Source organism: Pygoscelis adeliae, unplaced genomic scaffold (assembly GCF_000699105.1).
Source record: "Pygoscelis adeliae isolate BGI_AS28 unplaced genomic scaffold, ASM69910v1 Scaffold365, whole genome shotgun sequence".
In the NCBI taxonomy this organism is placed as follows: Eukaryota; Metazoa; Chordata; class Aves; order Sphenisciformes; family Spheniscidae; genus Pygoscelis; species Pygoscelis adeliae.
Window position 1 is genome coordinate 422,447 of NW_008824783.1, and position 12,469 is coordinate 434,915.

The 12,469-nt window shown below is 56.5% G+C and overlaps 1 protein-coding gene across 1 annotated transcript in view; it reads left to right on the top strand.

Annotated features, from left to right (window-relative positions):
• Positions 1–404: 404 nt before the first annotated feature.
• Positions 405–12,469, top strand: part of OAZ2 (ornithine decarboxylase antizyme 2) — a 41,986-nt gene continuing 29,921 nt past the window's right edge. The window contains 2 exon segments of the mRNA XM_009323872.1: positions 405–498; positions 2,373–2,439. Coding sequence (XP_009322147.1) covers positions 405–498; positions 2,373–2,439 — 161 coding nt within the window.

Consider the following 12,469-nt stretch of genomic DNA (forward strand, 5'->3'; position numbering starts at 1 on the left):
CAGGAGCTCAGGACGTGGGTCCCGTAACCCCGGGACGGTGGCCCCACATCCCCCAGGACAGTGGCCCCATATCCCCCGGGACAGCGGCCCTCTGAGCCCAGGACAGTGGCCCTGAGACCCCAGGAGAGCAGCCCCAAATCCCCCACAACAGCAGCCCCCGATTCCCTGGGGACAGCAGCCCAACCCCTCCTGCCAGAGCAGCCCCACCTCCCCGCAGAGAGCCGGTGGGTGCCAGGAGCGCAGCCCTGCTCTCAGGCCTGGGAGGAGGAGCAGGGCTGAGGCATGTCCATCTTCTTGCCCTTCTCCCTGCCCGCACCGGTGCCTAACCCGCCTCCTCCTAACAAAGCAGGCAGGGAGGTTGGCACAGGTTGGAGCCAGGCTCTGGCGGGGGTCCCAGGTCCCCGATGCCCATCTCCACTATGGCAGTTGGAGAGGATGAAGAGGGTCCTGCCTTCTTCCAGGCCTTCGTGCAAGAGGGCAGCCCGCAGTTGGGGATGTGTAACGGGAGCAGAACATGGGGTGTGTGGCTCGTTCCTGCGTGCTGCACCCCACGGCTTGACCCCTGTGCGAGGCAAACATGTAAAACCCCAAAGGTCCGGGGTCAACCCGCCAAGTGGGAGATGTTCAGGGGATCTGAGCCACGTTAGCTTAACCAGCATTGCTTGTACCCAGTCCTCACTGCACTTCTTCTGCTAAAATTTCTTTACTGAAAGAGTGGTTAAACCTTGGAACAGGCTGCCCAGGGAAGTGGTTGAGTCACCATCCCTGGAGGTATTTAAAAGACGTGTAGATGAGGCGCTTAGGGACATGGTTTAGTGGGCACGGTGGTGTTGGGTTGACGGTTGGACTCGATGATCTTAGAGGTCTTTTCCAACCTTAATGATTCTATGATTCTATGATTCCTCAGCGCCGAGGCTGGGTGAAAGTGAGGGGAAACATCAGCCCTACCTTGCCCCAGTGGTCCCATAGCCCACCCCCCGAGCTGCAAAAGCAATGTGTGCTCCCAGTCCTTGGCTCGCCAGGGTTAGCCCTTGCTGGAGACGCTCTAATGCACCCATGGCCTGTGCTGTCCCAACTGCATTGAATGTCACTTCAAAATCAAACTGAGTCCACGACCGGCTCCGGGCGACCATTTCCTTCCAGCAGTAGCTCAGGGATAACATTTTGCCCATGTGCTTGTTGTGAAAAGGTGTGAGCCCGGCTGGGGCAATCACAGCTGATTTCTCCACTGACACCTGGGTTTACTGCCCTGTTCAAGCCCCAGCCTCTGATTTGCTTTGCCACCTGGTTATACAGAGGCTCCCCCTGAAAATTTAACCCTAAACTCAGCTGTCCCCATGCACAAGCATCGTCCAGCACAACCCAAGGAGCTCCGGGTCCAGCACCGGAGAGGACATGCAGGCAGCACCATCACCGAGGTGGTTCCCATAGTCAAGCAAGCGCCTGCGAGGCCGCGTGGTTTCATCGCAGAAGGTGTGTTGGAGGGGAGGAAACGTCCTCCTGGGAGCATTGGCTTTGCATTTCCTTGCTCTCTAGGTTAGAGCTTTTAGCAGCAGCAGCTGTTTGCATGCAGCGCCGTGGATTTGCTCATTGAGTTCTCATACAGAGAGCGGCAAAGCGGCTATTTCTTTTTGTAAGGCTGTGTAATGAGCTGCTAAGCCAGAGAGCCCGATCCCTGCCAGGTCCTGCAAGGGGGCAGGAAAAAAAACACTTTTTAATTAAAGAAAAACAATTTACTTATTTACAATGTTGTCCTACAGGGTGTTTTTGGGGGAGACTTTTCACACAAAGAATACACCCAGCCCTGCCGAACCACAGCGAGAGCCCCCAGTCCACCCACGGAGCTCGGCACGGACAGATCCTCAGCAGAGCAAGGGCTTTCTCCGGTCTTCAGCGATGCTGCGCTTCACCATGACTTCATCCCCAGCTCAAGGCTGCGCAGGAATAACTCCCAGGAATAGCGTTGCCTGCCGTGCCGAAAAGACTCAAAGCAAGCCCGCCCTGACAAAGACCAGGAACATTTGCTTCCTGTGCTAATTAAGCAAAAACCAGCATAACCTCACAGAATTTTCTCGGTGTTTAGGGTTTTTTTTTTTACTTTCTACAGACTTTGAGTCAGGAGAGACAGAGCCTGCGGCAAGCAGAGGAAGACACAAAGGGGTGGAAGTCAGAAGCAGCAGCGGGCTTTCGTCAGACCCCCAAGGAAGCCACGCTGCGCGCACACACGGAGGAAACGCACCGCCTCTTCCACAGCAGGAAAAACACCCGCTGCAAGCGGAAGAGCTGCTGCGTCCATCACGCTGGGGCAACGACGGCAGGTCCACCACGTCGCTGCCAGACTGATGGCCCGTAACCTGTGATTCATTCTGTAGGCAAGATCATCGTGTCGCTGTTGGGCAAGAGAGAAGCATCCTGCCTGCACAACCACACCTCAGAGCTGTATGTGGTGGCAGCATCCCTACGTCCCAGCATCTTGTGGCTCGTAAGTCCCCTTGATGTCCCCATAAACATCACACCCAGGCAGCCTCTCCCTTCCCAAAGCACTGTGGCGAAGCACCATGTGCTTTAGCACGTGCTTCAGCACGTGGAGTCCTTGATGGTCCAACCAACTGCACAGGGAGACGTTTCCTGCTCCCAGGAGCTTACAAGGGTGGTCAAAAGGTGGGACAAATGAAGCAGTCGCTGCTACCAGCTTGTGCAAGTGAGCCAGTCCACCAGAAAATTGTGATGTCTCTGCAGTGGTTTTGGTTGAGGATTTTTTTCTTTGGGTGGTTCTCCACTTCCATGTGGAGATGCTCAGCTTTAACTGTGTGATCTGAGACCACATCAGCTGAACCAGTGCAGGACCAGGGTGACACTCTGGTTTGGACCATGCTTACCCAAGTTTTACAGCAATGTATTTTTACACCCTGAGGCATCTACCTCTGCAGTCTAGCCGAGGTCTGCATCAGAGGCCCTGTCCTTGCCATACCACGTCCACAGAGATGCACCGCTTAGAAGAGCAGAGGTGATGCTGTGACTATCCAGCCTGCACCCACCAACCTCTCCCACACCGGTTCCTGTTTGGGGTGGACGAGCTGGCAGTGAAGCCAGATCCACACTGAGGAAAAGCACCTAAGTGAGGCCAAAAAGTTCCTCTTATGCCCAAGACTGCACGGTCTCCTGAGGTCATTTGAATATGCACTTCACTTGCAGTGTTGTAACCTTCTTAGCTTGCATGCAGCAAGCGTGGGGTAACTCGGCAGCGATGCCCACCCAAAACCAACTGTGCTGCTGCAAGCACCTGGCAGGGCTCAGAAAGCAGCTTGCTGGGGAGGCCTCCAAGCCACAAACCCCAGCCAGGTCACTGCCAGCTGGAAAACAGTATCTCCATCTCCAGAGCAACTTCCAGCTCTCCATCACACTTCTTCACACATGGGGATGGGCAGCATGCCCCCAGCTGCCCTGCCACCATGTCCCATGCAAGCAGCTCCAACCACGCTGTCCTGCCTATAAATGATGGGAACAGCAGCGCCCTGCCAAGGAAAGGCGGTAAAAGCTGTGAGGTGCTCTCAACCATCAGGCAGGTCCTGGGGAGGGGGTTACGTAAGTATTTGAGGTAGAAACAGGTTGTAATCAGCTGAGAAATCAAGGTGGGACTTGAAACAACCACCACCTGTAGACAATCTAGTGTTTTTACACACACTTTCTCAGCTTAACATTTTCCAAGGGCTCTTTCTCACCCTCAAACAAGCAGGTCACGGGCGCAGGAGACAGGATAGCTAGGAGCATGGTCCACCTGCTGGACGCTGGTTATAGGTGATAACAGAGGGATGTCTGTCTCTGGCCGGGCTCCTGCACCCTGTATCTGCTGCCCATTCATTTTGTGATCCCAGGACTCGTTCATCTATCTGTAGAGAGGCAACAGATTTCATTTCGGGGATCATGGGGGCTGTCACAGGGGGTACCTTGGGTCCCTGCTACCCCTAAGCCCATCACAGGCTGTGCCACACTTTGGATGAGGTGCTGGGGTGTTTTGCTGTTTCTCACCGCTTATCTGGGACAACAGCTGAGCCTTGGCGCTTGTCCCAGGGCAGAGAGGACGCTCCCGTGCCGCTTCCAACGTGTTGGAGGTAAGGTGAAGGGAGGATTTCCTCTGCTCACCAGGGGTGCCAACTTCTCCTTCTCCTGTCCTTGCCCGGGAGGCCCCACGTCTCCCTGGACCACGCCAGCTAGCACTGCTCTGCTGCTCTCCTCCATCCTGTCCCAGAGACACCCCTGTATGCCCCTCCATCCATCCTAGCTGCTCTTGCCTCGTGCCTTTAGTTAATTATTCTGGTTAATTATTCTGGACTAGGATTTGCAACACTAGCTGGAAAGAGGCCACTAACCATGGGACGTGGAGAAACCCTGATTTCCAAGCGAGCAGTGCAGACCAGCCGACCCCTGTGCCACGGGGCTGGCTGACACTGCTGCGGCGAGTGACGAGCACGTGTAAGCTGGGCGCTGGCATCACCGAAGACTCTTTACAGGACCTCGAATGAGTTCTGAGAGACCTCTCTGGCCATAGGCAGGAGGAGGCTTTAGGGCTGAGATGCTGCCTTTGGTATGGATCGGAATCCAAACATCTAGAGACTTGTTATAACATCACACAGCATTGGTGGGAAGGGACCTCTGGAGTCTCCCATTCAACAGGCCACAGGACTGTCACCAGCACTGGATCACGTCAGTCCTGCCTTGAGAACCCTCAAGAATGGAACAACCTCACCTCTCCAGGTGTCCATCTCAGGGCTGCACCATCCTGCAGGGAAGAAGTCTTCCCTAACACACAACCCGACCCTCCCAAGCCACCATCTGTGGCTGTTGCCCCACGTTATATCATCTGCCACTACCAAGGAAAGTGTAGCTCCACCATCTTTATAACTACCACTCCAGGAGTTGTAAGCTGCTAGAAGACCCCCTTTCAACCTCCTTTTGGCCAGACTAACCCAGCCCAGCTCCTTGGTGACACCTCGCTGGCCCCTTCTGCGGTTCCCCCGCTGCCCAGTCCCCATCTCTGCCCGATGCAGAGCCAACCCAGCCATTCCTCCTGGCCCCACAACCTCCTTTGGCCCACCTGTCCCCAGACAGCAGGGATGGCACTTGGCCAAGGCCAGGCTGAAGAGCAGCTCCCAACCTCCTTTATGCGTTGGACCGAATGCCGCGTGGCTCCACCGGTCCTAAGCACTGCAAAGGTTCAGGTGGTAGAGGGCTGCTCCTGCCCAGTCAAACCATTCAGATTCCGGCTGGTCCCGGTTCTTTTGCTGTATTTAACCGCGATAGCTGCAGGACACATCACTCCTCCTGGGAGAAGGGGATGCGCAGCCCCGGAGCATGGGCACGCCAAGTGCAGTTAGAGGCAAGGTCATCGTAAAAGGTGTGAGGACTCTGGAGCAACAGCAGGGTGCTCGAAGGCAGGACAGCAGCGGGTCACCGCACGTAATGGCCAGAGCAACCTCTCGGGGCATCCGTTCCACGCCCCAAATCGATCAGCGAGATGCTGCCGGCCCCTTCCCCTCCAAAACCCACGACATTCCCAGGATTGATTTAGTAGCACCACTGATGGGCAGAGGATGAAAGTCATGGCAGGAAAATTGGCACCGGGGACCACTGATATTTGGGTACTGAATGACGGGATGCAAATAGCCCCATCCCGGGGGCTGCACGGGATTTCGGGTGGCCTGGTGGGTGCTGGGCAGAGACGAGGAGCGGGGGAACAGCAGGGCTCATCCAACATCACATGCCTGGAGCAGCTGCTTTGAGGACAGCGGTGAGTGCTTTCAAACTTTAATTCCTTTCCATACGTCACCGCTCGTCTTCTCCAGCTCTGCCTTCCCCCAGGAGGACGAGCTGAAGCTAACCGAGAAAGACAAGGGCTCGGAGGTGTGCGCAAACATTTGCTCAGACGCATCGGATCGCTGCAAAGCTGCTTTTATGGGCATTTCAGAGCGGCTCCTGGCAGCGCCGCCGGAGCCGAGCTCCAAGGACAGTTGCCGCGCCCCGTGACGTGAACCCACCGAGTGGGCTTCAGACCAAAAAGGGGCGAGGAGAGCTTGTGTTTACAAAATTTGAATAAAAAAATGCCGCCAAACAGAAAAGTCTGTTTGGAGCCAGGAGCGGGAACAATAAACCCAAACGCTTTCCTCTGATGGGTTGCAGATGCAGCATGCCGGCAACCTCCCGGTGGAAAAAGTGCTGCTGCATGGAGGGCTTTTGCCTCCATGCGAAGAGGCAGGTTTATTCCTAGCTTTTCACCTAGGAAATGAAGACAATGCTTTAGTCTGCCCCGAAACTCTTCAGCTTTTTGCTTTGTAGATGAAATACAGAGATAGAAAGGGCAGCGCTCTTTCTTGCTTGTGCAGTGCTTAAACAACATACTGTTATCTCTTTAGTTTCATAATTAACGTGTCGTTTGCACTGTCCAGGCATATTAATTATGGGGGAACAAACCAGTGGGAATCTTTTATACGGGCATTTGTTAAAGGCCCCAGAGGCAGCCCAACCCCATGCATGGGGTGGTTGCAAGCACTTGTCCGGCACCGAACCGCTGCCCAAGGGGCATCGATAGCTGGCCCTTAACGGAGGCAGAAACCCGGCTTTGCCGAGTGTGGGGTGAGGGCTGTCTCAGCGCCGGGTCCATGCAATGTGCCCAGACCTTGCAGACACGTTTGAGCACCAGGGCTCTCCCTCCGTGTCCATCCCCTGTAGCTCCTTCCACCGCCATTCAGTGAGGAGAGCAGCTGAAGCCACCATGGTGCTCTCAGGGGCCAAAATTCTCCCCGTATTGCAGCTGGACTGCACCGATGATGTGATGAATATGATGTCTCGTCCACAGAGGAGCTGGGAGCCACCGGGGTTGCTGAGGTCCCACAGGGGCCATAACGGAGGGACTTCTGCAGTTGGATCTGTCCCTCCTCATTTGAGCCATCGCGGGAGCTGCCCCGCTGGCGGAGGGACAGGCTCTCAGCTCTGCGGGGGGAAAGGCTGCCCCCAGCCCCACTGTCACTGGGGGGAGGATCACTGGAAGCGCAGCTCTGCTTCCGTGTCCGGCACTCGACACCAACAAAGTGGCACCAACGGTCTCCAGATCTATCCCGGCGGCAGGGAAAAGGCACAGCGCACTGTGGCAAGCGCTTGCCGGGCCAGGTCCTGCCCCTTCCCATCCTCTGCGGTTTTGACAGGGTGCTCAGTGAGAACGCTGGCTTTGGGACCCATGTGGGTGGCTGGAGCAGAAGGGACGGGACGTGGCTTGACCCAGGGCATTGAGAAAAGATCAGTGTCACCAGTGTCCTGAGCCCTTGTGTGTTGTCCTACCCCAGGACCTGACCCAGCCACCTCTGGGCGTCAGCAAACCCAGGTTGCCTGAGCCAGGATCCCTCTCTGCCCTCAGCCAGGTGCTACCAAGTGGAGGGGCCATGACCCATCCTGCTCAGCAGACCTACCTCTGACCATCAACATGGCCTCTCCAGACCAGATCTCTTCATCCTCTGCAAAATTATCTTTATACCTAATTAACAGGGATTATGGAGGGCAGAAGTGCTCCCAAACTTTGCCATTAAGCTTCTAGACAGTCAAGAAGGGCCACCTTTGTAACGGAGGAGGTGGGCAGCTTTGAGCCCTGCCGCGTGATATGTTCCCTGGTCATCACAGAAAGCATCGCTCGAACTCTCCCAAGAGGAAAGGCGTCCCATTTTCATGAAGGTTATTAATGTCCAGCCCTTCTACACACTGGAGACCTTGTCAAATAAAACAAAAGAACTTGTTGTGGAGGAATCCTTGGCAACATGACCAACATACACATGACCTTCCGACTTGGAAAACAAATGGCCAAAATCCCAAGCGAGCAATCCCACCGCATGCGGCATGGCTCAGCTCCCGTGCTGCCACGGCTGCCGGCGACAGGCCGTGATGCACTGTGGTTCCCAAAGCCTGATGGAGCAAGCCAGTGAGTGAGAGGGGACGTGCGGGACGAGCATCACTCCAGCCTGGATGTGGCTCTTTCTCTGTGGCAGCCACAAGCCTGGAAAAGCCTTTTATCAGCTCATTTATCACATCCTTCCCCAGGACCCTCCCTGCTCCCATGGGCTCCCCTCGGCCAGCCCTCTGCACCTCCACCCCAAAGGGTACGTGTCCATGGGTGGCTTCAAGGGTAAGGAAGAATTCTCCTCGCAGCCTCCTTCCTCCTCCCCGCTGTTCTCCAGGTGAATGTAAAGCCCTGCTGCGCTGAGCACCATGGAGGACAGCCCGGGACACCTCCATCCTCAGACCCTGTGTGCTACTGCCTGGCACGGGGGACATCCCAGCCCACCAAGCATGGCATGGAGGAGACCTCCTGCTGACTCCAGCCTCCCATCTCCTCTGGTCAAGGAGGACCCATGCCCTCCTCCTGGAGATGACGCTTCCCGGCCAAGGGCGCAACCTGCTGTGTAAAAGCCGCTGCGCTGTCACCACCGGCACTTCGAAGGCTGCTCCTCGGTCATGTGGATAACAAGAGGGATTAGCAAGTCAGGGGAGGATGAGAGCTAAATTAAGCGTTGCCTTGCAAGAGGCTGCTCCATCCACCCTGCTTGTCTTTGGGTGGAGAAGGGAGAGCAGAGGGCAGCGCTGGCAGGCAGGCCAGGCACAGCAGCACAGCTCCGCAGTCGCTCCTGCCCTCCTGGAGCTAGGGGTACAAAAGCCAGTGTGCCACAGCAACCCCCTTCCCAGTACCGTCCCCACGCAGGGGATGCTCACCACAGCTCAGCCGGGCAAAGCCAAGAAGCCTGCGTGACCTGCGGGGTTTTCGAGGGCTCCTTGGCTTGGCCAGAGCCCAGGGTTCCCAACAGGCACAGCGAATGGCCTGCCCCATCCCCAGGGCACCCCAAGCCTCACCCCTTGGAGTTTCAAGCCTTGGCAGCAAACCAAAGCAATATATCTTCCCAATTCTCAGTCCCAGAAATGCCAGACTTGTTTAAACTGGACTGTTTAGATGAATTCGTGTATGTTGGTATTTTGGACACCCAGCATGAAAGACTTCAGCTCACGATTAAAGTTTGGCAAAGCCCTAAAACCACAGAAAACAAAGAGTTTTATCATGGGAAGCACTGGTCCCTGGGACGAGCTATAATTACTTCTGTTCTGCTTCGACCACAGCGCGTAAACACCGAGGACCGATGGCAGCAAGGGCCGATTTTCTAGAGCCAGCCACTGCCTATTGCTGCCTTTTGCTGATGGGATGGGAGGGGACGCGCTGCGGTGCAAAGTGCCCGTGTCCCCGCAACTGACACACTGGGCTCATGCCTGCAGTCTAGGCATTTTCCCCCAAATCCCAAATTCCTGCGAAACACCCATTGCGTTACTGACCATCGCCAGCGCGAACTTCCCAGGAAAGATTAATTTTCAGGAAGGGAATACAGCCTGTAAAATTCCACCCTGGGTGGGGAACGACAAGCAAGGGGCTGTGATGGAAACTGTTTTGCAACCTTAATTATTTTACCCCAAACACCGGCAGCCCCGGCAGCGCCTCCTGCCCCGTAATCTCATTAGTCTCCTTGGGAACGCCTGCCCCACGAGAGCCCCTCTTGCCCTCTTATCGCTCCCCGTGTACGCCCGCTCCCCCCCAGGCACCGAAAAGAGCTCCTTGTGAAGCTCAGGGGTCTGGCGAGCCCCCCGCGCGCGCACCCTGCCAGGCAGGTCCCGGGAATGCCTGATTTATAGTCTTATGCCTCGTTCTGTTTACGCCAGGCAAGTTATTTAAAACGAGGAGAGCGAGAGGAGCCCGGGTTTTGTTTAAAAGTCCGGCGAGGAGATTTGCCTTAAATAGTCAAGAGCTGAGATTGGAGGGGAGGCCGCCCAGCAGCCCGGACCTCCAGGGTGGGAGCGGGGCTGGCACCCGCGGGGGGAGCTGGCGTGGCAGGAGTCTCCCGCTTAACCCTGGGGAGTTAGATCACCCTGCGGGATCGCTCGCAGCCCTGGCTTTGCATGGCCCGTGGCACCAGACACACGGTTCACCTCCACAACATGAAACACATGAAATGGCAGTCTCAGGAGAAACGGCACCGGTCCTCACAAGCCAGCGTTCACTCTGAACCCTAATGATGGCAATCCAAAAAGCTGCTCCACGGCCAGAATTGGTGCAGCCGCCCCGAAGGAAGCCATCCACAGCCTGGCACAGCCCCAGCTATGCACCCTCCAAGCAGCCCCCTCCAGTCCTCAAGGCCTCCTCCTTAGGGGCAAGGCTAAACGTGAAGCCATGCTGATGTAAGAGCCTCCCACGGGGGGACGACGTGAGCTCCGTTTGCTCGGTGCCGAGCACAGATCTGATTGCTCTCTATAAATACATCCGGGGTCAACACCAGGGACGGGGAAGAGCTATTTAAACTCAAGGGGGACGCTGGCAAAAACAAAAGGCTATATATAAACTTTCCATGAGCAACGCCAGGCTGGAGGGAAAGTTTTAACTCCTGGAGCAGGGAGGTGGAGAAAGAGCCCCCCAGGGAGTGGGGTGAGGCAGCGGGATGGGGCCAGACATGTTTCTCTCTGTCCCCAGGGTGGGTAACCCCGGTTTCCCTCCATCCCCCATCCCCAAGACCAGCAAAATCGGCGGAGGGGCCGGCAACCAGCCTTGGCACCGCAGCGATAGCTCCCAACCCCACTCCAGGCAGGACAGCAAGGGGCAAGAAGCTCTTCAGATATTTTTCCACTTTCTTGACTTATTTGGTCAAAATTGCTGACGAATTAATCAGAATAATGAGTAACTTGAGTGCCTCGAAGCACTCGGCAGCAACGGTCGAATGCTGAAAGGCAGAGCTGTTGTGCAAAACCTGGCACCCTTTGCTAATCCCTGCGTCACTGCTAATGCCTGCGCCCCCAATACTCCCTGTTCCTCCTGCTCATCCCTGCACCCCTGCTAAGTCCTGCACCCGCTGTCAGCGCATGCATCATCTGCTAATCCCTAATCCTTGCAACCTTGCCCATCCCTGCAACCTCGCTGATCCCTGCAACTCCTGCATGCTAATCCCTGCACCCTACCTCTCCACTAATCGCTGCACCCCAAGGAGCCCCGACGCCTGCACCCCACCTCCCACTGCACCCAAACCCACCCTGGGCAGCACCCAGTGGGACAGGCAGAGCTGCCCCCACCCGCTCCTGGTATCCCCGTTGGGTCCATCAGCCGGATCCCTGACCACCAACAGTCGCTCGTGGGAATGGCGGGGGCAAGAAATACTGCATTTGGGAGGTGTTACGGAGACAGGGGGGAGAAGAGGAGGAGAAGGGGGCTGCATGGTGGGGCAGGCTGGTGTCACGGGCCCCGTGGGGGGTTGTGGGGCACTAACCTGCCTCTTTTTGCAGCTTATCTCAGAGGGATCTGAGCCCGGGGACATCACCAGCTCCAGCAGACTGGCGGTACCATTCACAGGGTGGGGGATGAAATATTCAGAGCGGTTTAGAGCAATTCAGTGTCTCCCATGGAGCAGGCTGATGAATATTTCAGAGGAACAGGCACCCGAAGGAGGGCCGGGAGCTGGCTGAGCGCTTCGCCAAACAACCACCCTGTAACCGTGGTGGCCACAGCGTGGTCTGGCAGGGATGCTGCTGGGGAGCGACTGGGAGCATAAGGTCACGCCAGCGGAGATGCCTGACAGAGCAGAGCTCTGGGACAGCCTGAAAACAGCCGGTTGGGGCAGTGACTGAGGAGGACACCTCTCCTGGAGGTGTCTGGTGTCTTCCCACTCTGCTCCCAGTGATGTCACAGCAGCGAGGGCTCGTTCCAATATACGTGTCCACCCATCCATCAGCCATCCTACGTCACTTCAGAGTTGCTTCCCAGCAAACACCGAGACAGACCCCATCTTCCCAGTTCCTCCCAGTTGACTTCCGTCTCACTCACGCCCTCCAAGCGGCATGGTTGCTGTGCTCCTACACTGTCACCCCACGTTGTGGGCTCGCTGTAGGGGGAAGGTGACAGCGACTGGTAGAGCAGACGTGCATGCCGTCATGGGAAACTCCTCTCCCGGCACCAGCCCATGGCGATCTGGTCCTTTCTAGGCTGTAAAGAGGAGGAAGCCAACCACAGAGACAGTGAAGTATGGGCTCTAGCATGAGGCCCATAAACATTTGTCACTGTAAATTAAAACAGAGCTGTCCATGTCTGCCACACTCCCAAATCCCCTAAGCCGCAGCCCCGATAGCAGCCCCACCGGCGCTGGTGTTGCAACAACCAGAGGAGTGTGCAGAGTCACGTCCTGGTTGAAAAGTTCAGGTCCGAGCTGAGGGAGCCTCCAGGGCAGAGTAAAGGCTGCAAGGTTTGAGATGCAACACCCAGGGATGCGCTGGCACCCTGCTGTCCCCGATCCCGCACGGAGCTGCAAGCCACCACCGGACATGTGCCCTCTTCCCTCCCAGCGAAGCCAGCGCAGGGCAGGACCCCCGGTGTGCTGGGAAGGGGCTTTAATTCCCGCTACATCCCCCG